Source organism: Linepithema humile, chromosome 4, assembly GCF_040581485.1.
Source record: "Linepithema humile isolate Giens D197 chromosome 4, Lhum_UNIL_v1.0, whole genome shotgun sequence".
NCBI lineage: Eukaryota > Metazoa > Arthropoda > Insecta > Hymenoptera > Formicidae > Linepithema > Linepithema humile.
This window is the reverse complement of record NC_090131.1, coordinates 17,415,331-17,439,930: the sequence shown is the minus strand read 5'-3', so window position 1 is coordinate 17,439,930 and position 24,600 is coordinate 17,415,331. Positions and strand designations below refer to the sequence as shown.

At 41.2% G+C, this 24,600-nt stretch overlaps 2 protein-coding genes across 16 annotated transcripts in view; one reads left to right on the top strand and one right to left on the bottom strand.

Moving 5' to 3' along the window:
• The window catches only part of LOC105670224 (LHFPL tetraspan subfamily member 6 protein-like), a 23,834-nt gene extending 11,200 nt beyond the window's left edge, over positions 1-12,634 (top strand). For 2 of the 5 annotated variants that reach the window (XM_067352965.1, XM_012363618.2), the window contains 3 exons: positions 2,605-2,780; positions 3,507-3,605; positions 3,896-4,649. In XM_067352965.1, coding sequence (XP_067209066.1) covers positions 2,651-2,780; positions 3,507-3,605; positions 3,896-4,236 — 570 coding nt within the window. In that variant the 5' untranslated portion in view covers positions 2,605-2,650 and the 3' untranslated portion in view covers positions 4,237-4,649. Of the gene's footprint in view, positions 1-2,604; positions 2,781-3,506; positions 3,606-3,895; positions 4,650-5,686 lie in introns of those variants that run through there. The other 3 variants (XR_010889663.1, XM_012363620.2, XM_012363619.2) reach the window with 3 other exon arrangements.
• Positions 1-24,600, bottom strand: part of LOC105670217 (uncharacterized) — a 231,340-nt gene that overhangs the window by 96,146 nt on the left and 110,594 nt on the right. The window lies entirely within an intron of this gene.

Genomic DNA, 24,600 nt, shown 5'->3' with positions numbered 1-24,600 from the left:
ACTCTCTCTCTCTCTCTCTCTCTCTCTCTCTCTCTCTCTCTCTCTCTCTCTCTCTCTCTCTCTCTCTCTCTCTCTCTCTCTCTCTCTCTCTCTCTCTCTCTCTCTCTCTCTCTCTCTCTCTCTCTCTCTCTCTCTCTCTCTCTCTCTCTCTCTCTCTCTCTCTCTCTCTCTCTCTCTCTCTCTCTCTCTCTCTCTCTCTCTCTCTCTCTCTCTCTCTCTCTCTCTCTCTCTCTCTCTCTCTCTCTCTCTCTCTCTCTCTCTCTCTCTCTCTCTCTCTCTCTCTCTCTCTCTCTCTCTCTCTCTCTCTCTCTCTCTCTCTCTCTCTCTCTCTCTCTCTCTCTCTCTCTCTCTCTCTCTCTCTCTCTCTCTCTCTCTCTCTCTCTCTCTCTCTCTCTCTCTCTCTCTCTCTCTCTCTCTCTCTCTCTCTCTCTCTCTCTCTCTCTCTCTCTCTCTCTCTCTCTCTCTCTCTCTCTCTCTCTCTCTCTCTCTCTCTCTCTCTCTCTCTCTCTCTCTCTCTCTCTCTCTCTCTCTCTCTCTCTCTCTCTCTCTCTCTCTCTCTCTCTCTCTCTCTCTCTCTCTCTCTCTCTCTCTCTCTCTCTCTCTCTCTCTCTCTCTCTCTCTCTCTCTCTCTCTCTCTCTCTCTCTCTCTCTCTCTCTCTCTCTCTCTCTCTCTCTCTCTCTCTCTCTCTCTCTCTCTCTCTCTCTCTCTCTCTCTCTCTCTCTCTCTCTCTCTCTCTCTCTCTCTCTCTCTCTCTCTCTCTCTCTCTCTCTCTCTCTCTCTCTCTCTCTCTCTCTCTCTCTCTCTCTCTCTCTCTCTCTCTCTCTCTCTCTCTCTCTCTCTCTCTCTCTCTCTCTCTCTCTCTCTCTCTCTCTCTCTCTCTCTCTCTCTCTCTCTCTCTCTCTCTCTCTCTCTCTCTCTCTCTCTCTCTCTCTCTCTCTCTCTCTCTCTCTCTCTCTCTCTCTCTCTCTCTCTCTCTCTCTCTCTCTCTCTCTCTCTCTCTCCCTCCCTCTCTCTCTCTCTCTCTCTCTCTCTCTAATATAAACGGTATAGCCACAATAAGTACTAATTACAGGACTGTTCTCTGTAAACCGAAGCGCTTCAATAGTTCCATTCGTGTTCACGATAGGCCGATAAACAGCTTTCTCACAGTATAAAGTTATTACAGTTCGGAAATTTATCGATATCGATTGTTTTTTCCGCAAACTTTATAAAAAGATTAATATTAAACAGATTGTTAAATCAAAGAAATAATTAGAAATCTACATTGTTATTGCGTAATTCTATTTTCTATTTCTATCGATTATTATTTAACATTTAAATACATTTCTTTTTTGACAGTTAGCATTATTCCAAATTAATGATACAAAACCTGAAAAGTTATACAAATCAGCATAATATAATTAATAGGGAGTAATTTTGAAAAATGTACGAAGAGAGAAGGAAAATGTAATGACGGAAAAAGAACCGTTTAACTTTGCTGCGTTTGCTACGATTGATATATCATTTTTTTCGCAACAAAAGAACGAACAGTACGATATTTTACGTCAGACTACACACGGTGAAAAATATTGTGTTTGGTAGTATTTAACGGGTCAAAACATCGGCAAGCCAAAAATAGATAATATGATATTTTACACGGCGATATCTGCCGCGAAAAATATTTGCATAGAACGAAAAATATTCTGCACAGTCATGTTTCGTTACCATCCATATCCTCTTGCATCACTCTTTCGTTTTTTCGGCATCGACAATTTCACGGGAGCTGATTCTTTTATTTTGGAATATTCAGTGTTTGTGAATCCTTGCAGTAAAACAAAGTTTATTTGCGTCTGATGTAATTGTTCATGTTGCAGATAGCTCCGTTATATTGTATTTTGCACCAGTAAATTTCATTCGAGCGGAACAAATTCCTAAAATTAAGAAACTCAAGTTGAGTCTCTGCAGCGTAAGGTTAATATGAAAATCGCGCAATGTGCAAATGCATGGAATAATAATATTACTAATTTTCGTATTTATCCGAAATACCAGCAAATCAACAAATCCTGCAAAATAACGTAATTTAGTTTAATTCTTCAGTGAAAATTTTAATTCATTACGTATAGCAAAATGCAATATGATTTCACGTTTGAACGTGCTCCCGGAATATAATTAGATTAAAATATATTTGCTTTTCTGTCTTGCTTGAGGCATTAGCCGATAAATCCGAGCTAATTTTGTCGCATGAATTGCGGACGTTGTTATTGATTAATGCAGAAAGAGTGCAAATATGTAAATAATGTAATAAATAAAGTTTATTCCATTAAATTTACGATAAACACGTTGCACGCCGATTGGAGTTTTAACATCATTGGAATTGTTCCATTACATTAATAAAACGCTCGGAAAAATAAACATTCGACGTTTTTTAGTCATCAAGTTGAACTATATTGATATATTTCGGTTGCAAAAAATATTCATTTTTGTCGATTTTAAGTTTGTTTATTCTAAAAGATTATTTTTTCCAAATAAAAATAATCTTTTTTTCCGAAAAACATAAAATGTGAAATTTTTATCATTATTACTCTAAATAATTTATTATCGATGAGTGACGTTTCGTTGCGCAGCTTTTGGGACATACCAAGTGCCTGGTGGCAGGCGAGTACAGTTACGATGGGAATTGGCGTCGCGATCGCAGTGATTAGCGCACTAACGCTTTTGGCAGCTGCATCATCATTCCTCCCACACATCCTGAAGACGCCGAAACACTCGAGGATTCTAGGTTCCTTGCAATTGCTTGCTGGTGAGTGTTATAAGTATGTGCACATTTCTAACAATTCATAGCTGAATTTAGTGATAACGATACGTGTCGTCAGCGTATCATAAGTATATTATCTCCTATTTCGAAGAGAAAAATACTCTCCACACATCGTTGAATCGGATATGATTTAAACTCCGTTGAGTATTTTTAGAAATAACTGTCTGTCCGTTCGTCAAATTGATGCAGGACGAACGTAACGAACGATGAGATACATTTCGCAGCAAAATAATGAAGTGTCCTCGAATAAAATAGATATCACGATGACGTCATCCTTCTTCCAGCATTGACGTATTCCATTTACGCGCTTCAAGTTAGTTCGTTGTTCTCGATTTGTTCCCTTTCGCGTTCGAGGATCGCTTTCGAAAAATGATAGAGTCGCCCGCGGGCTCTCTGCGACATGATCGATGCGAGGTGAAGTCGGGGACCTCATAATCCTGATTTCTCAAGAGAAAAACGTATTTGACACAATGTTAAAATCACAAAGTCCATAACTAGATTTATTAGAGCTCTTCTGCTTTATACGTAAAAAGCAGCAGTTCTTCTCTAACTTAAAAATATCCTTCATTTTCCTCATATTTTTGCGATAAAAATGTTATTTCAAGAATATTACCACTGCTGTAGAAAAAATGTAATGCAATAGCGGTTTATACTTAATCATAGTGATTTACGAATAATTGATATGCCATTTTGCCATTTTATTTGTTACAGCAGTGATGATAAGCGGCGGTCTCGTCATGTATCCAATAGGCTGGGACAATCGGGAGGTACGCGAGTCCTGCGGGAAGAGTGCCAACGTTTACAATCTCGGTGAGTACCTCCCGTTCTCCACATCGTTTTCATCGACTCGTGGCAATGCGATACCGAGCGTTACGGCGGAATAGGAGCGAAATGGTGCCGGAACTCAATTCCGGCGGAATGCGGCGTTATCGATTTAATTCGATAACTAATTAACGCACGACAGAATCGCGCGGGCGCGCGGGGAGTTGCGCCTTAGTTGCTCGTTTCCTAGTTTAACGACGTCTTCAACGAGAAATTGCCGTTCCGATGCAGCGTGGAGAAATTCACGGACGTGTGTCTGTACGTGATTACTCTTACAGACGTAACGACAACAACGACGACGACGACGACGACGGCGACGACGGCGGCGACGACTGACTGGAATCGGTACTGGAAGTTTCCGCATTTTCGCAAGCGAGTTCCCGCAGCGTTTTACCGAGCACTCAACGAGCTGCAGCCATTCCGGGACTTTACTAAACCAGTCGAGACTTATGGCTCTTGTAACTTCGCGGGGTGCGCAATCCACGTCTCGCTCGGACGGCTAGTTCCTGATTTCCCCGTAATTTCCCGCCGTGCTCGTAACGATCTGATTCGACATCAGCGATCCGGCGATTTGCCTTTCAATACCCGGGGGATTGTTATTGATTTGCTGCGAACTTGACATGATTGTGAATGCATACGCTGTATCTCGTACGCAAAATCATACCTGCCAGCCACTAAAGCCGCGTCCGGTGGTGATGGAATTACGAGAAAACATTTGCCCATGTCGGCTATCATAACCTCGTATTTAAGACTTTTTAATTCGTTTTTAAAATTAATTGTAAAAAATTTTTATAACATTCACGGAAATTGTCTGCTTTGCAACATTTTACAAAATTAAAAAAAAAAAAAAAAAAAGGAAATTTGATTTGAAAGGGATTATTGTAATATCTGTATTAAATACTGTGTTTATAAATCGAAATTTGCAGAATAAAATAATCAGTCTCGAATCACTGAATTGAAAACAGATCGACCCTGTCTACGAATGTAATTTTGTAATATCGCTTTAATAAAATTTAATATATTAAGCACTCATTCAACACGATGTAATTTTTTAATCTTCTCTCTCTCGTCATGATCTCCGAATTCTTTTCCACTATCGATAAAATTAAAGTCCGAAATTTGTGAACATTTTGTGTGTGAGTGCGGTCTGCGTCCACATGACTGAAGAGTTATCGAATATTCAGTTGGAACGCATAATCCGAACGTGCTGTTCGATGCACAGGTGACAAGCGTTCCCAGGTGAGCGCTGCAGGAATAGATCGGTTGATGGGTCAAACCGACGTCAAAGCGATGACGGGAGGATCGCAGCATATATATATATATATTGCGACAGCGTGTTTCGTCGGTTAAGCGATATCTCCTACGGGCTACATTGAACTTATTTATAAATTTTGACAGAGCTGCAAGCGTAGTGTGGAGAGCGCATCAAATCATTGCGTAGCTCAAATTATTCAAAGCCAGTACAAACCGATCGTTGCAGCGCGTATTTCCAATTGTTGCAATTAACATTTCTATTATTTTTGCGCTAAATTGTAGCGTATTCCATTTAACGTCAACGCGACGGTATCGGTTACGTATTATTACGCACATTTATATTGTTATTCTCTAAATAGAACGCCTGCTCTTGATTCGCATTTTGCAGTTTATTTCTATTGCGGAAACATTTATTATTTTGACATAAAGGTAATTAATCATTATCGAGAAGAAAAGTGGCAATATCACGACGTTATATTTCCTTCCTATCTAGCTGTTCCATTATTTAAGAGCAATTCTCTCTCTCTCTCTCTCTCTCTCTCTCTCTTTCTCTCTCTGTTTGCAATTTTTCGAAAAGCAGCTTTTAGCAGTTGTTATTCCTTCCATTAGAGATATTATAGACCAAATCTGTCCATCTCGATTTATTAATCCACTTCGCACTGATTAAACCATTACGGCGACGATTACGTTCAACCACGGCACGACGATTAGACTGCCGAGCTATTTGCCGGGGAATTCTCGAGGGTAGCGACGCGCCCACCGGGATTCGCAAAGGGGTCGTCGAGTCGATGACAGACGGATGCCATCTGTTTCAGGGAAGTGCTCGATGTCCTGGTCGAGTTACTTGCTGTTCGGCTCGGTGGTGCTGCTGATACTCTGCTTCGGCCTGAGCTTCTGCGCAGCGCGGCACAAGCCCACGAACCCGCACACGGACCCGTTGCGCATTTGACAATCGAGATACTCCCAGTCGATTCACGCCTACGCCTCGCCGAAGACGACCACGCTCTCCATCGTCACGGTCTGTTGATCGCGCCTGTTGCGTGCACGCGCCCTGCGTGAGTATGCAACCGCCGACGTCCGTCGTCCATCCACGTCGCCCGCCGCCGCGCGAAACGAGACGTACATGTGTCATCGCGCATATAAACACCTCATACATTCACGCGCGGGTGCGGGATCTCGCGCGCCCACGCAAAATGCTTTCATGCGTGCTGCGGCGTGCTAGTGTGACGACCGCGTATGTATTACATATATTTTTCAATCCGGACGCAAATGCAAATTTTTGCGCAATTTCGCATCGGTTTAATGCATGGTTTAACGCGCTTGCTGCGTGGCTAACCCGTTGACGTTGACAGACCTCACGTTACAACCGGCGAGACGTATTTTGTAAATGGGCTGCTGTGTGTCACGCTCACACAAAGCGTCTACAGACGGAACTGATCTATGAGTGAAATAATTAAAGGGATAGATATGGGTTGAAAGGATTAATTGATTGTAAATAATTAAATTGCAATTTAAAAGAATTGATTTCCGTAACGTGCTGCAAAGGAAGCCAAAGTCTAGCTTCGTGTAGCTGAAACTGTATGATTCAGAATAATTTGAAATTGATAGATAACTTTAAAAGTGTTTTATTTTTTTTAAATGTATTTCTTAAGTTGCAGAATATTGCGAAGATGCAAAATATCTCTAATCAAATAATTTCTTCTAATTAAGCAATTATTAATTTAATATAGCTTCTTGCGAAAGCAGATTTCCAAAACGGAAATTTGTAAACTGCAGTTAAAGCAGCTCTGATGAAATAACTTCTAAATAATTTCTTAATTAATGTATCCCGCTGCGAGAGCAGATTTGCAAGATAAACGAAAATTAGAAATTCATAGTTAACCAAAATCCACGGATCCCGGAAGATTGATTAAACGTTTGGCATGTTAACGCGTATCTATCCCCTCGAGGCAAATCCCGCGTCTCTGTATATAGTGCGCGACTCTGTATATGTACGTATGTATATACACACGCCAGAGTGAATCCTATAGTCTTGTCTCGCGGCGGACAGTTCGGAAGCTGCCACGGTATTTCCAATTCGGTACCGTAGGTAAGCTCCGACTAGAAGCGACGAAGCAATTGGCAATTCGCCTCGGCGGGACTTTCAGCACTTTCAATTCGCACGGGGAGCCCCACTCGCCGGGCGTATACATGGCGGCACAAAAGGACCCGGATGGAGAGAAGGACACTCCCCCGCGACGGGAGGAATCCGCCGCATTCAGATGCGCCGTGACGATCACGGCCATCCAGGTGGACTGCTGCACGCTCCTCTCAAGAATCGGGAATCACTGTTTTCCACGACCGAAAACCTCTCCGGATATATCGATCGCGCGGAAGGCGCACAGAAGCGCTCCGACTCTCCGGAGATTTGCACGTGCCTCTCAACATTTATCCTAGTCTCGGATTCTCTCCTCAAAATGCCGTTTCTTTCGCGGAAGTAATTTATTGGTTCAATGAAGCGTATCGGTTTACTGTTTCTCGTAAAGTTTATCCGAATTTACGAAAATCGGCTGGACCTTTAGAAAAATTTTTTCACATTTATCTACCGCGCTGTTTTTACAAAATATTTTTTTCCTCGAAAACTTTGTAAAACAGTAGAAAATTGTTATATTACGCGGGCGAGATTTATCGTGCTCTATCAAACAGCAAGTAATTGTTGTCCATATTGAATCGCGTGCAAACGTTGAGAAAATTGGGTTTAAGCCGGACGCGCGGCGGAAAATTTAGCAGGTAGCAAAATCCACGTAATTAAAAGATAAAAGGATCAGAGGAGGTTCGAGCGCTGGGCTAGCTGCGGGCAGTAGTTTATTTGTATCGCGGCCTCTATCTAAACCGTCCGCAGGTCTTCAACTTTATTCTCTTTTACAAACGATAAAATCGAAGGACTGAGTCCACCAGAGCTGAGAGTAAAGAAAAATATTGTCTGGTCTGACATACAATATTCCCGTCTATTGATAATTTAATTAAAAATCGTGGCATTTATAATTAACATTTGTAACTGCAGTGCTTTGCGAGAAACACTTCGTTTTTCATTTGTTTGTAAAAAAAAAAAAGTAAAAAACGCTTGAAAAATGTAAAAAAAGCAATCAACGCTTCCGGGGTTTCCGTTGAAGAAAGAAATGCGACTCCAATTTGGTCGCAGACTCTCACTACATGGCACACAATCGCGAATATTGAACTACCCTGTACGACTCTTTGGTAAAAAATAGACCGCGTTTGTGTCTGCGCGATATAAAAAACGTAATATTCGGCGTATGTAACCAAGGTATGTAGCCTCAGTGAAATTCACAATTGTGGGTACGGTTGAATTTCACTGACGGAATGGCGCGCACAAACGATGGCGTGCGTTATTCGGTGAAGGCATCGCTATTGGCCGGATAAAAATCCCAAGCTGAACAAACACACCGAAGCACGCTCGGGATCTCTACGCACCGCTTACTTCTTGCATCGGATTAATCGGGGCTTTTTTTGGCCGCGCGCGCACACACATACACACGCAGTCACATATAGATACGCGTATTGTTGCACGCAACATCACGAACTCGCCACTGATTCCTCCACTGTTGCGCGCCTGATAAAAATCGTTTCACCGTGAATAAAAGAATCCGCGGTGATACCGTTACTGTTTCGGTTTTCGCACTCTATCTCTCGCTCTCTTTTTTTCTCTTTCTCCGTCAGTGCGCCCGAAATATGCAGACCATGAAAATTGTCGCAAATTCCGAAAATATCTCGGTTAGCCGTTATTGACGCGAAACGAAGTCACGCCGAGTGCGTCAGCGTGGTTTTCCCAAGCGCGGTCTAAAGCACGCCTGGCAAAAGTGTCATAAAACTACTGAAAGCTTTTCATGTTACCGCTTCGCGGACTTCAGTCTGAGTTTAGTACTTATCAATGGACTACACAGCTTTAACAGAATCCTGATAAATATACGCTGGACTTCGAAATAAGAAAAAAACTCCGATTCAAATGTCACGTCGCATAATTTTGCCAACAGCTTTGCTTGAGCCAAGAGTTAGTATAATTAGTCCTTGAATCTTTTCCTCTAATATCTGCTACTTCAACGCGTCATATCTTCATCTCCCGGCAAAGACTTTTAGTAACTTCCGTATCTCAAGCTCCTAACTCGATTTGCTCGTTAACTCGTGATTCGCTACTACTAAATCTACTGCATCGTGTTTTTCTCGAGCTGTAACTTTAGGCTTCGCCGCCGCGCAAGTCCCCCGAGCGAAACTTAGCGGGGGAGAAAGAAAGAAAAAGAGGGAAAAAAAAAGAAGAAAATGGGAAGGAAACGAGCCGCCGGTTCCGGATCCATCGATCGATTGGTCGGTTTGCCCACTCGTAGAACGGACGTTCCATTCCCCCGAGAAACTTTCGCGGTAAAACCACCCCCGTTCGCGTGCGCGCATTCTCCGACATCCTGGTACCTCATTCCCCCCTCCCCTTCTTTCTCCTCTTCCATTTTTCGCCGCGTGCCTCCACACGCCGCTTCCCCGATTCCACTTTGCCTCTTATCGACTTCCGCCTTCCTTCCTAACCTAAGGACTCGCCTGGCCATTTCTCTTGCGACCGGGCAACACCACCAACCGCCGGCCGGTGGGGAAAAGAGATAGCCGGAAAAGCGAGTTCGTTCTCGTGACTAATTGAGCTATCGGTTCACCGGCGAGAGAGATACGATAGGTCGGCGAGAGAGACGATTCCGGGGAGCACGAGGAATGTCTCCGGCCTCCATTGTTCCTCCTTTCTCCGATGTGGTCCGACGTGTTTTCGCTTGCTCGTCTCACGAGTACTTATCGTGCGGCCGGGCGGAGCAAGTGAGCGGCCATCTCGCCGTCTCCATAAACGTACCGTTTTATAACCGTTTTGGCTTGCTTAGCTGTCCTTCGAAAGGGTCGAGAAAGTCGTGAGCAAAATTCCCGCGCCCGTTTATTCACTCTTCTTCTCATCGCTTGATTTCATTGAGACCGTTTCCTCGCGCCATTATTTTACTTCCTCGCGTCGGCGAAAAAAAAAAAAAAAAAAAAAGAGAATAACGGCAGACCACGTTTCACCACAACGTCTACGAGAATTTTACGTTTAATATACATTTATATCATTTTTGCCGCGGCAAAAATACAGACGATAGCCAGATCTGAGGCTGGTTATTGCTCCCGCTCTGTCGCGACCGGTAATGTGAAAACGGTTAACGCGATTACACGCGACTCGCGGTACGCCGGGAAACGTCAATTTCTATGGCGGGAAAGAAACTTCGATAACTTAAACGATTTCGATGTTTCCACTGTTCCCGAAGTTTCCGTTATGAGTCTCGTGGTCGCGAAACAACAATTTACGACGGCTAGCCAAGCAATCATGACATTCTATACCGTGACGATTACGGTTTTCCACGATTCTTTTTCGTCGCGCGATTCTTTCTATAATAAAGATTCAATTGTTCGAAAAATATCAAATTAATTACTGTCGAGTTTTAGAAAATATACTTTTCTCAAACAAATTTTAAAATAATACAATTTTAGATTTTTTTTTCAAATTATAAAGCGATAAAAAAATATTGAACTTTTATTTTTCAATTATCCTACCGCTAATTCATATGATTACAATTGAATTATTTTGATGCAAGATCGAAAGAGCCATGCTAATTCGTCTCTGTGAAGAGCATCCTCGTGACGCGCCCTTTGATTAGCTTGTGGCTGTGATCGAACAGCGTAAAGCTTTCCCGCTAATTTGACACTTTCGATGCGCGATCCAATAATGAGGGATATTGGTTGACGGTGTTTCCAGAGCGCCTGAATGATCAGCGCGAGATTGATTAATCCTATCGAATTGCCGGCAGCTCTGTAAGACGATTATCAGTGTCGACAATAAGAAGTCGATTAATTGATCAGTAATTATCTACCGTGTTGCCAATCGTTTGTTTGTTCTCTTCGCAGAATTCAGCAAGATAATTGTTAATTAGCGTAATGTATAATTTCTAAGCTCACAATATAAAAAGTAGAAAAATATAAAATACCTACAAATATATTTATGATAAAAAAAAAAAAATAAATGAGGAGAAAATATCCGACAACGAGAATAAGGATTTCTTACAAATGGTTTCACGTTCCTTTTCTTGCAAGTTTGACGAACGACGATCGATATATTCGACGGAAGAGGTAAATTATGACGGCATAATCTATCGTGCTTCCCGAATGTCATTGTATGTACATTTTTCATCCTCAATCGTAGTATCGAATCAGTGTACCGAAGTATTAACTGTATTAACGTTATCTAGCGCTGGAAGAATATGTATTGTTATCTAGCGAGATTTCACGTTGGAGGAATTAAGGACCACGCTAATTCAGTCGGTACACCGTGAAAGTGCACATGTAAATAGGAATCCGCAAAGAGATTATTGCTGTTATATATCCATCGTTTTGTACAAAAATGCATTAACGAGCGAACAACATCATAGTACATATTATCAAACTATTTCATAACATCCACGGGAAAACACGTTGCGCAACGTAACATTCGATATTAATAGCAGTGCATGCACGAATTGTTTCGAATTATTATATTAAAAGCATTATATATTAAACGCGTATAGTTTTGTAATATAAAAATTCCATTCAAAATAATGAAAACATCAAGCTGATCTTTTTAATTCAATGCTAAGCGATAATGAGATGTGACGTTTGCTAAATGTATACATCTTTGTTCTGCTGTTCTTCTCTGACGAGTATTAAATTTCGATAAGTCTTTGTTGTATGTTGTGTAACGTGCTTTGCATCGCGGAATCCTGCCGTGTCGTTACAATCAATACGTTCCAGCGTCAATGGCTAAGATAGTTGTTTCCTCAAAGGATATCAAACAAGCACAATATGATATGTTACGCTATGCTGGAACGTAATAATAGTATTTCGCTGATAGCAATATTTTAAATAAATATGCCAAAAAAGGGTTCTCAAGTTGCCAATAATCCATTTTCGGCCTGTTACTGCCAATGATTATTTTAAATATATACATCTTTTTATAAATTGTTAAATGCACGCTTGGTTTATCAAATTTCACGCTATTCAGTTGTTAATTGTACCTAATTATTTCTTACACAGTAAGAAAAATGGTTCATTAATTAGTATTTTAAGATTATGAAAAATTTATGAAGAAATAAACGTGAAAAAATGTTGGAATTTGGCGAACTTAGTGTGCTTTTTTTAGCGTTAATTTCATAATGTTATAACGATCGACAAAATTTGCCGTGTAACTTTTGTATGTCGCAGCATCAATCGTGTTACGTAAAGTTGATTTATCTGGAAAAATACATTAATCAGTTGGTGCTCATCAATTGCATTCGCAGTGTCGAATGTATGTAAAATGTTTGGAGATCCGTGAATCGCACGTGTGAGATGTAAAGAAGCGTGACAAACATGCGTTTAATTAGGGCGTGTAAATAAAAGTGCGCGTATATGCATTCGCGAAGGCAAATAAATGCTGTTTGATGTGCAGTTCGACACACAATTAACGAGGTCATGCGAGAGTTGTCATTTTTATAACTGATTGCGAAAATCAGTAATACACTCTGTACGGCACGTAATTTACGATGTAGAACACATTATCACGAAATCCGGATCTTCTCGTTATCCACGACCATTTCCTTGTAAACGACGATTGTGTACATATTATTATATGTATTCATCCAATGTAAATGTTACGTATTAATATATTTTATAATAAAAACGAAGTAAACAACAAAGTGCTGTATTGATTTCCCTGCTAATTGTTCCCATCAGAGATTCCCATCCTGGGAAAATAAATTAATTTCAAATATTCCTTTCACGTCCTTTTCCATTATAATACAATTTTATATAACGATTTATTTTGTGCAATTCAGAATATATTACTGTTATTTTAGATATTTTAACGCGCGTTTATCGTCTTACATTCGCGTATCTTCATGAACAATCGTTCAATTATTGCATGCTAGCGACCTAATTGCGAAACGTAGTCCTTGTAGATCGCATCATCTTTCGAGTGGGATGGATAAGATGAGAGGATTTATGGGAAAGATCGCTTTCGAGAGCAAATGCTCTTACGCGGCATGAAGTAGTTTCCTATAAGCGGACTAGTGTAACGGAGAAGAGAGACGGCAGAGGAGGATAATGACATTGGGGCAGAGAGGACGGGAGAAGAGAGGAACGCGGTAACGCGGCGAATCAGCGTCACGATAAAAACAGATGACGAGATAAGCGAGGATGGAGGAGAGGCCGCATTGTGCGCGGATGAATGAATTGGATCGATACCGATCGCGAAGAAAAATTTCTGCCTCATTAACCCGGCAATATTTGAGACGCAAGCGTGCGCGAGCGCGAGGTAAAAAAGTAAACGTTATAGCGGTAAATAACATTGCGATATAAAGCGAAAGGATGAAGCGCGCGCGTAGGAAAGAATCGCGTTATCTTTTATATAACGCACTTTCGCGATGCTACGCCCCGCTCGGCTACGACAGGATAATCGTTTAACGAGAGACATTACGAGGACGTGGAATACGGTGATAATAAAAGTGCGGATAATGAGAAGCAATTTTACATCGAATGCGTTTATGGCGAGAAGAGATGCGATAAAACCCCCCTCCCCCTTTCTCACAATAGCGGTTTTTAAATTTAACTTAAGGCTCCACTTGCACGAAACTAATCCACGCGAAAACTACGAGGACCGAAAGGGGACGCTAAAACGTTTCAAGTGCCATCGCAGGAGTCCTCCCTCTCAGGCGCGGCGCCATATACATATGATTTGGTTCCCAACCCGGACCGCTCTCGCGAAAGTTGGCGCGCGGTAATAAGAAGACTTCTCGCGGTCGTAGACCGGGCGTTAGGAGTCGGAGGTAAGGTAATCCGCGACTACGGCAAGATCTCCTGGCGGGCTACGGGTTCGGTGTTCAGAACTCCTCAGCAAGAACGCTAACGCTTATTAGAGTTTGCTCGTTAGGACAATCGCAAGGAACAGACGGCAGAATTAGCCGACATACCATTTGCTGATAGCTGCGCACTTCTCGGGCAAATTGTAATTAACAATGGAAAACTGTCATGTGAACTAAACTGAATGATTGAATCTAATATAATCATCGAAATGTTTCGTGTCAAATTAGTTAGTGCTGTAAAGTGTATCTCTTCAAAAATAAATAATGACAGAAAAGGCAATAAGAACTAGAGATTGTAGGGATGTAAAAACTATTAATTATTTTGTAAAAACTATCAATCAATTCATAAAAATGTTTCCACCACAGTTTCAGATTCTCTGCAGTTTGGTAAAAGTTTTATCGCTTTCTCTGTAATTGATTGATTTGTAATATTTATAAATATTACGAATACTCTTTTAATCTCCATTTTTTAGATTTATTTTTTTAAAAAAAGGTAAAAATTTTTAAACGCTGAGACGCATAGGCTCTCTTTGATAAAAATTAAAATTCTTAATAACAGCAATAAATTTAATAAGAACAATAAAAGACGGTTGCACATTTAAATCCAACGGTGTTGAAGATGTGGGAACCGTGCACGATTTCGGTGCCTAAAATTATTCATTATAAATCTAATTAAAATAATTCAAACATTTCGGCCATTCTTAGTAAGAATTACAATCAAATATTAAATCATCGTAAAAACAATATTGTTTAGTTCTATTGTAATAAAATAAAGTCACAAACTGTCTCCAGCATTTTAAGGCTCCTGGGTAGTCACCGCAGCCATATTAGATTCGTGACGTCAGAAGCGAGAAATGACACGCCGAGAATTCTTGCGTGCCATTTCTAAATAAAATGATAATTTAACAAAGTAACACTCTAGATCGCTTTAAGACACCTGTAAAATTGTCCGAAAACTATGCTTTTTCCTTGACAGGTTATAAACAATCGTTAAATCAACCGTGAAGCGAAGCCTAATTATGCGAGAAAACACACGGTTGACAGCTGTCTGTATGAGTAGAAAATACTGCTTCTACGTTGGGCTTTCCCTGCTAATCTTAGTTTTCGGATAATTTTACAGGTTTCATGAACACGTCACATATCACAGCACTAACATTTAACGAATATTAACGAAATGGCACGCAAGAATAAATTGGGTAGTCAACATGTCAATTTTTTACGTCTAATAGTTCATCGATTCTCCACCTAAGACGCTGCATGAGAATTTCTGTCATATGGACACGTCGGTAACGGTACTAAGCTATATATATTCTGTATTTATCGCGTTTATTTTTTTGTAAACAAATTTTTGAATTATAAATTAGCATTTTGTATGTTATTCAGTAATTTACTTTTATCGTATCAATTGATTAGGTCAAACTGTTACACTATTTACTTATACAATAAATCGACTAGGTAAATTCGACTAGGTTTTTATTCCTACCACAATTATGTCGCCACTGTCAACGCGGAGTTTACGGCTACGGGACCAGGAGTCTTAACGGAAAAATATAAATTAATATTTATAAATTCGAAACTGTTAGTTCGGCAAAAGTCAAGCGTAAAAAGAGACTTTGTCGGACCAACAATTTCGGATTTATATTTATTTGACTTATATCTATCCGTTAATGCTGTCGGAGACAGTCTCAGTTTTTGACTTTATTTTATTACAATAAGACTAAACAATATTGTGTTCACAATGGTTTAATATCTGATTGTAATTCTTACTGAGAATGATCAAATTTTCCAAAATGTTTGAATTGTCTTAACTGGATTTATAATAAATAATACACGACATTCTGCGTGAAGAGAGAAACGTTAATCTCTGCAACTCGCGATAAAAATGATAAGACAAATTCAAAGAAGGCACGATTTATAACTTCGGTATACCCGAGTCATTACGGGACTTGATTGCATTCTAATGTCTCATCGTGCGGGTCAACCTCTCCAACGTTTCTCGTCTGTCTCGAGCGCTCGATAAACTCCATTTAGGAGGCGAGCGTAAAGGCGTGCCTTCGTGAAGTAATGTAAAGCATCAAGCAGACTCGCCGCGTCGGGGCAAAGCCCCGATAATGCAAAGCGGAATAAGGCAGTTCGTTGGGCTCGCGAACCGAGATACCGCATTGCTAAGGAGATTGGAAACTGGAATCTACGTGCGAAGTAGCACTTGTCGCTATACTCTCCCGCCGACGATCTTTCTTGCTTACCCTTTTCCCGCTCGCGCGTACTCGAGCAGACTCTCCGCCTGCAACGGGAAACCGCGAGAAATCGCGGTGCGCGTATCGAATTACTTTAAGGGAGGTAAAACCTGAGAAACTAGACTCTCGAATTTTATAAGCTCGGCTTTCGCCACGCTTAGCTTTCTTGTGTTGCACCCAGCTGTGGAATATATGGTAATCGCTTAAGAAAAATCATTCTAAAAGCATTTCTGTGAAAGCGCGTGTTTTCTTGTCTGCACAACTACAATATAACATTAGAAATGTAAATATAAAATGCTGCGAATGCATTATAACAAAAAATTTCAAATCTGAGACAAAGTTGAGATTTAAGAAACTTGGTCGGTTAAAAAGAGTGTCATTTATCGTTGATTGAAATAACGTCACACTCTCTACTCTTCATGCAATCTTCATGCTAGAGCATATCCTGTATATGCGTAGTTATACGTTATAGTTATGAAGCCACTATGGTTATCTTGTCCCTGTCAACTTGCTCGAAACGGCTTAATGTAATGGCGCAGCTTCTAGTTTGTAAGTTATGAATTCCTTCAGTAATCCGATATGCAAATTATGCTATAGCTTCCGAATACCGCTTATTTTTAGAAACACATTTAATAAACACAAACAAAAAAAAAATTATAATACGCTAAACGAAATGTAGAAAGTAGATGATGCTGTTTCATTGAAATATTTGACTTGTTAAATAGACACAATCTTCAGCAACTCTCTTATTTCATAGCTACGACTTACATAAAATTTCAAGATATTCAAAATTATTCGTCTTGTTCCAACATCCTTTTACTGAATTATGTGTACTTTTGAAATTTTCAAATCTTTAGATCGCACGGAACGATGTAAAGCATTACATACGAAGTGTTATTCGGAGATTTATTCCTACTTCACGAGAAGGTGGAAGAGCACAGTTACGCGCTGAGATGTGTACATAATACGTACATTCGTGCCGCACATCACGTCCCACGTGAAAAGCGCCGCTTAACTCGCAAAGTGATTCGAGGGGATGGAGAGGCTAGCTTCTCTCGAAAAACGATAGTCCCTGCCAATTCCTGTCCCTTTCTTGCGTGTCGAGTGCTTCGTGTGATGACGCAACCCTCGTAAAGTCAAAGAACGGACAGCCGACTTACCGCAAATCGTATCGTAAAACTTGGATTCAAGAAGACAGAACTAAATAAACAGTGTGGTTAATTCAAATATGTGTCGATAATATATTAAAAGCGTGAGAGTCAAAAATCGATGAAGTAGATTGTTTTTAGCGAAATTGTGATTAACTTGATTTTGTTTCATATTTTTCACATTTCCAACATTAAATATTTTAGTGACAATTATTGAGAATTACAGATTCAGATAGATTGCAATATACGTGTATATTTGATGTATCGTTCAAGCGCAGAAAAAACATTTAAATTGGTTTTGCTTGGCGAGTAAAATTTACTTATCAAAAAGAGAGGCAAAAAATTCATGTAAACTAATTGGCCGCGATGTCATTGCTGTTCAGCGTTCGTCGTTAACTAATATTTACTCGCGTTCATTAAAGCAGCCGGTTTTCAAGCGGTTTGCGCCGGCACTTCCGCTTTCACCTGGCGCTAACGACGCCGCGTATTTTTCGCAGTCCCCCAGCTATCTCCATCGAGTCTCTGGCAGTGCCCCATACACCGTGGACTCTATGTGAACTTTTTAAGCTGTTTACGGAGTATCGTGTCGACTGCGAGCGGCTTTATCGCGGCTTATAAACTTAGTTCGAGTTCGATGATCGAGCGGCGGTATGAGGGGGGGAGAAAAGTTATAAATTCGTTATAACTCGTATACAAAATATCGACAGGGATCGAGAATGGTATCTCTAAAATAAACAGATGCGAGGGATCCGCCCGCACATTCCACGGCGCTGTATCCATTACAACAGCGAGAGGCTCTTAAAGGTATTTTCAAAGGAAACCGTAGGGACTATGCTCCGTAGCGATCCCTAAACGCTCCCTCGATATTTGCTCGCGGATCGTTATTTTCGTCACGGCATAGTTCCGCCGGTCTTTTATCATATTCGAGAAATATCGCTTTCGCGCGTTATTCTTATGGATGACTGCGAAACGAAATACTTTGTCGTGGCGATTTAAATTCACCGTGCTCGCCTCCCGCGACGTTCTCCCCTTTTACTTCATTTGGCGCGGAACTTTGCCTCGACCACCTGGCAAGTAAAACTTCCCCCGAGATCCAACATCGAGGTAAATGAATTAAACGTTTTGAGGACGGCGGTGCTCGCGTTCCGGCGCGCGAGACGTTTCCCGCTCGCTCCCCCTTGTTCTTCCACCGTCGAGCTTTGGCTTTAAATTCGCCTTACCTGTCCGCCGATATTGTTTCGCCCGTGTGCCCCGTGAAGTTTGTTTTTAATTACTTTACTTTCGGCATAAATTGCTTGTAACGTTTACTGCCGGTCGCCGTGCGCAATAACCTCGCTTGTACACGTGAACGCAAATCTTCGAAAGTACACTTCTTGCGTACGACCACACTCGTGGTTTTACTACTTGCTTCCGTATAATGGCATTTACGCAACGGTGGATACGATACCGCGATATTAAAAACATTGTTCTTTGGCAAAAATAAATATTTTTTATAAATATGATCATAAAAAATATAATTAGCAGTTTTCAATTCTAATTATATATGTAAATTTATAAAGAAAGATTATCTACCGAAGCCAATAAATGCTCGCGAATAACCTTTTCATTTTCGTCATTTTTACTTTCGACACTTTGTTTTTCTTCGATAATACGATTTTTCATAAAAATAACAACAGTTAAAAATTTAAATCTTGAGTGATGGCTAAGAGTTGAGCGTGTGACGTAAGTAAAATAACGTCGCAGTGGCTTCCGTTGGATAATCCTCTTTCGCATTGCCGCAGAATCCCGACATCTCCGCCACTGATCCCACACGTCAGCGATACAGCCGTTGTCTCCACTCGTGTAACAACACGGCAACTTCGCTGGCAAGTGGGACGATTATGTTTTGAGACCTGGATGAATATTTGCTCGACTTCTCCCCTTCGGGATAGGTCGTGCAGGCGCCACCGTTGTCCCGGCACGACGGCTATAAATACTGCTTTGTATGCATGCCGAGTGAGCGGACCGCCAAGCACGGATAATAGGGAAGGAAGCCTCGGAGAAGCTACTTTGTCCCTTCGTCCTTGCCCCGGTGGTTTCCCGTCTTCCCATCGCATGCGCATGCATCGATGCTATATAATGCCATAACGCAATAACGCCAGGCCGTTCTCACGACAGCGGCGACGACGATGACGGCGGCGGCGGCGGCGGCGGCGGCGGCGGCGGCGGCGGCGGCGGCGGCGGCGGCGGCGGCGGCGGCGGCTCGTGTCCGCCCACCACACCTTTAATTATAATTATCAAAGGATTCACGGTAGCGGTGCCTCCTACCAGCTTCGTACTTGGTCGGCATTATTTTGATCCTTGCGTTGCGGCGCTCGTTAATGGAGCGATTACCCCTGCACGCGCTCGTTACACGTTAACTATTTTCAGGAAGTATCTCCGCGCGCTGCGGCGAATAGACTTTCATCTAAGCATCTATCTTTAATGCATTCAAGTAAGTAAAAGCGCTGTGCATTATTATTTATAGGAAATCCGGAGAAATACACAGTAAAATCCTTCTCAGCGCTTCGAAGCATAAAAGCATATTTCACACGACAGCCAATATCGCGATGCGTAAAGATTTTTTTACGTTATTTTTATGCGGTTTAAAGTTTGTACAGAATATTTTTCAGTTGAATTACGCAAGAGCACAGTTGTCATCGTATAAAATAAATTTACTCGCGCGCGCGTAAGAGCGATATTTCAACGCGGATGCCGATGTATTAACTTATCTAAGTAACGTCAATCTCTCTCATGGAACCCGCGAATTGTTCGGACGATATCGTCCGCATTAATTTCATTTTAACATCGTCCGCATTAGGCAAGCACGTATTATGAATTGCGCGTACGTGCTCGCATGTATGAAACATATATCACGGGCTACGTGGATAACAAATCGCAAGCGAGCGCACGCGCAAACGCGATTTACATGAATAGATTTCGCCGAACTACGATTCTATTTCAAGATCGAACATTTTCAAGATAATACCGTTGTCCCGTTAAGCGCGGAAACCGGTCCATTTCGAAGCGGTCCATCCCAAATCCGCTTCCTTTCGGCAGCATTGCCGAGCTAAAGTTTTATCGCGTTGCACGGTCGAAGCCCATCGCTAATTACGCTGCCTCTGCTATATGCGCCGTCTGAATAAATCCTGTAAGCTGCGTACAGTTATGTTCTCTCTGCGCCGGCTAAAAAGTCTCTTTTTCACGGCAGAAGTCTGTCCCCCGATCTCTATTTCTCTTTTTAAGCGGGATATACACTTTTTCCTAATGATGAACAACAAAAAATAGTTTCAAAAATGTCACGACAACTGCATGGAATTCTGCATTCAACGTTTTGACGTCGGTATTATTTACTTTATATTGCACAAGAATTTTAGGCATTCCTGCACAAAGTACTGGAACTCTTATTTATCTCAATCCGAACTATGCATCCGGATTCGTTTGATTCGGATCGACTTCTTTGAGGAAAATGCGCAATGCGGCTCGATATCACGGCGCGAAACTTGGACGAATTTTCTCTCGCGCGGTTGAAAGTTCGCGCACCTTATCGGAAGGTTTACGTACAAAGATTGAAACGACGGGGAGGTGGGAGCTGCGGAAATTCTTAGCAACTACTGCGAAAGAGGCAACAAAGAAAGACTTGGCGCGCGATGTGACGCGAGAGGAAGAAAGCACGCAAAATTCCCATAAAGCACGGTCGAAAATATCGATACAAATAGAACGATTGACGATCAATGCTCTGATCATTGTGAGCTCGCGGGAAAAAAATAATCAAAAGAAGGATGTTGCTTTCATCAAATTTATTCAAGTGTACGTAAAATCGAATTAGAAAAGAAAGAAACGCGTATATCATGATAAGCATGTCGCGGTATGTCTGTCTTAAGAATTGATTCTGCAAAAATTGAAATGTAAAAGAAGAAAAAGAATAATTTTCAATTATGCAAATGATTCCATTCTTTTTCTAACTGTAAAACGAACTTGTAATCCAGATTTCCTCCCTTTCCGGAAGTGTTCAATCGCCGAGGTTGCTTACCGTGTTATTTGCGAGTGCTGTTTGGAAATCGATAATATGGAAGATGGAACAACGTGACTCGTAATATTTTCTGTCGCTCGCGATCTCCGAGGACTGTAATGAATATCAACCATCGGAAGTGTAAATGTAAAAAAAAACAAAACACTACGCGCAAACTTCGTATTTCATTCTGTGTCACGTCCCATCCACACCGGCGCGGCGTTTTAGTATAATAGAAACGTCGGCACAATGCCCGTTACTCGGCATGGCGTTTTTTTTTTTTTTTTTTTTTTTTTCTGCGTCGACCTTTTCCGACAACCCGTCAAAGCAATCACCATCGCTGCGCTCGTCCGGCGCGGGCACACGTAAATTCACCGAAAAATCCAATTAATCTTAATCAAGAACCGATTGCATAAAAGTCGTATATGCGCGCGCGAAAACGCGCGAGTTCCGCCCGGCGCGGAAACGTCCTCCAATCGCCCAGCGGCATCGCGAGATTGATATTACGCGGCAGAAACGTACGATTCCGCAGTGAAGATCGACAGCCAAACGCCATTATCCGGGGGAATACGCGCCGAGCGTATATCACGACGCTAAATGTCCAACATTCATTTGCAATAATAATATTATCGCTCGAACGAGCACGATGCTCGAGTATTATCAAAAGTACTTCACCTTTATGGAGATACGCGTCCGACTATTAAACAATGCGCGAATTGGATTTTTAATGAAAACTCTGCATTACAAAGGTCTCGATATTTCACGGGAATTGCGCGGGAATCGCGGTAGTAGCTTCATATACGCCGCCGGCGGAAATATCGATAGAACGGCGACATGGTGGTCCTCGGCGGTGGTCGGTCGCGAATGTCTGCTTTCGACGCGACCGTATCCTATAACGAAACGGGAGGAAAAGAGGCAGTCGGAAAAGTGTAAGTGAAATACGATGTAAAGAAACTAGCGAAGACAGCGGAGATATAACATTGCGGAGAGCCCCGGGGCTCAGGTTGCCGGCACAGATGGAGTGGAAAGAAACGTAATTACAAATAGTTCTACCTTTCGTCCGCAGTCCGCACCACTTCCTGCCCACTAACTTTCGCCCGGCTATTCGTTCTTTCCTCGCTCGCAGGCTTTTCGCCCGAGACCGGACCGGGTTGAATTTGATAAATGGCGATACCGATCGACGGAGTTTCCAGTACAACAGGTAATTTCTGGAAACGTTCAATACCACCCCACGTTTATTAGATCGTGAATCGTGTTCCTGACAACGAAGACTGATTTGCGTTATCATGGAAACATCGTTTCGCTAAAAAAAAAAAAAAAAAAAAAAAAACCGCTCTATTTCCAGATACTTGCGATCAAACTATTCTTACGAGACATTTCGCGTCTCCTTTTTTTTTAAGCGTATATCGAATTTCTTATTTAAAACAAATCTTATAAAAAGTTAATACGTGTTACAGTTCTACGTTCTTTGGAAACTATATATGTTGAAAACTAAGTATCAAACTATATTAAATTTAAATGCTTACGTATACGAGTTGATACATTTCAATAATTATATTAATAGCTCTCTATTTAATTAGTAAATAACGATTGATACAGACGCGCTATCATAAATTACCGTTACCCACTTAAACTATTGCGTTAATTTAATGAACGGCGAGTTTGATTATTCGAGCGGCAACGGTTTCGATTTCAACGTGATGCATTTTAAGCAAATTACATTTTACGGCGATTCGATATGTTTCAAGAGGCAACGAATTAACGCATCCATGCTCATGAACCGTTATTTTAATACAGGATGATGTGCAAAAAGGTAATAATAAACAGAAATATCTGATGCGAAAGCGATGGTGTAACATAATCGTGACAGATATTATTTTTCCATAAAATGATTCATCGGCTGTAATAAATTTGTTTTGTATTTGTTAAAACAACTCTCGATTAGCAGGCGCGCGATTGATTACCTTTCTGTGAAACGCGATGAAATTGCAGACGATTGCATCGCATACATTTTCCAGAAAATTTGATTAACCTTAAATTTAACACAGTTAATGAATTTCGGTGGTAATAAAATTAAATAAAACTGCACATAGAGCAAACAATATATTTGCAAACGTGCGTTTCAAATGATCGCTGGCTACTTTCTTCTTGTCCGAATGTTACCTACCGTGTGTGTCGAATTTTTTTTTTCATTTAACAAAACTGAACGTTCCACGCGCAGCGATGAAAGGCGACGCGATGTACGTTTTCAATTTTTACTCGTGTTTGCTTTAATTCATACGAAATGCGGTCCAAGCAAAGAATGTTAAAATATTTATACATAATTATCACGGGACACGTAATATTCGCGTTTGCTCGTTTCCACGTTACTATCCACTCTAATTCAATTATTCTTTGAATTAGCTCATCATTGTCGCTCGTCATTTATTCAGTCGATCAACGAAATGAATCACCGAGAAAAAAAATATTCCGTTTAATATGGTCGTTAAATTTTCAATTACTATCCTGAAATCGCATAAACGCATAAACGTGATTTTATATATGTTTTCAAATATGCTTAATCCACGATTGGAAACTCAATTGAAGTCAACGTCAAATCGCCATCTTCGAAAATATGATATTTTGACACGCGTATCGACGATATTTTCGACGCAAATGTCGCAGTAATGGAAAAGCGGAAATGGTGTAATAATGTGATAGGCGTGCTGCAGCAGCTGTCAGACAATAATCACAGTCACCGTAAGCGCCATTTTGGATTTAAATCATCATCAAATAGCTCCGCGGCACACGGCTGACATTGCATTCCCGCTTCGCGTCTGGACAACTGTGTGATTAAGCATTAGATATATCTCAATGTCATTTAACGGAAGAGACATTTTGTAGCGCGCCGCGCATTCCTGGATGTCTATAAGCCTGCAATTTTCAATACTCGTCGAAATTTATGCGCAAACTGTCTGTTACACGTATCGCAAATATTCCGCATTATTAACGCAATGTTGAAATATTAATTAGATGGAAAAAGTAAATATCAGATAATCAATCTTCTCATATTTAGATAATAATTTACAGTGAAATATATTTAACAAAGAAATCAATTATGCCGGCATAATTATCGGAAGTTAGAAAACCAATTAATATTTTATTTTTTATTCCATCGTGTCGATATCAAGGCAGCAAACGTTCCGCAAAGATATCTGTCCTCCGCAAAGATATCTATCATCTCCACTACGTTTGCATCGTGAAAATTACGTAAACGACGGAGAGTGCAGTGACGCGCGGAGAGCTCTCGATCCTCTCTCATGCCGACGACGCAAATGAAATCTCATTAAAGAGCGCGCTACCTCCTAAGCGGATGGTCCGAGCGCGATGAGGTCGACGTCCCGTACG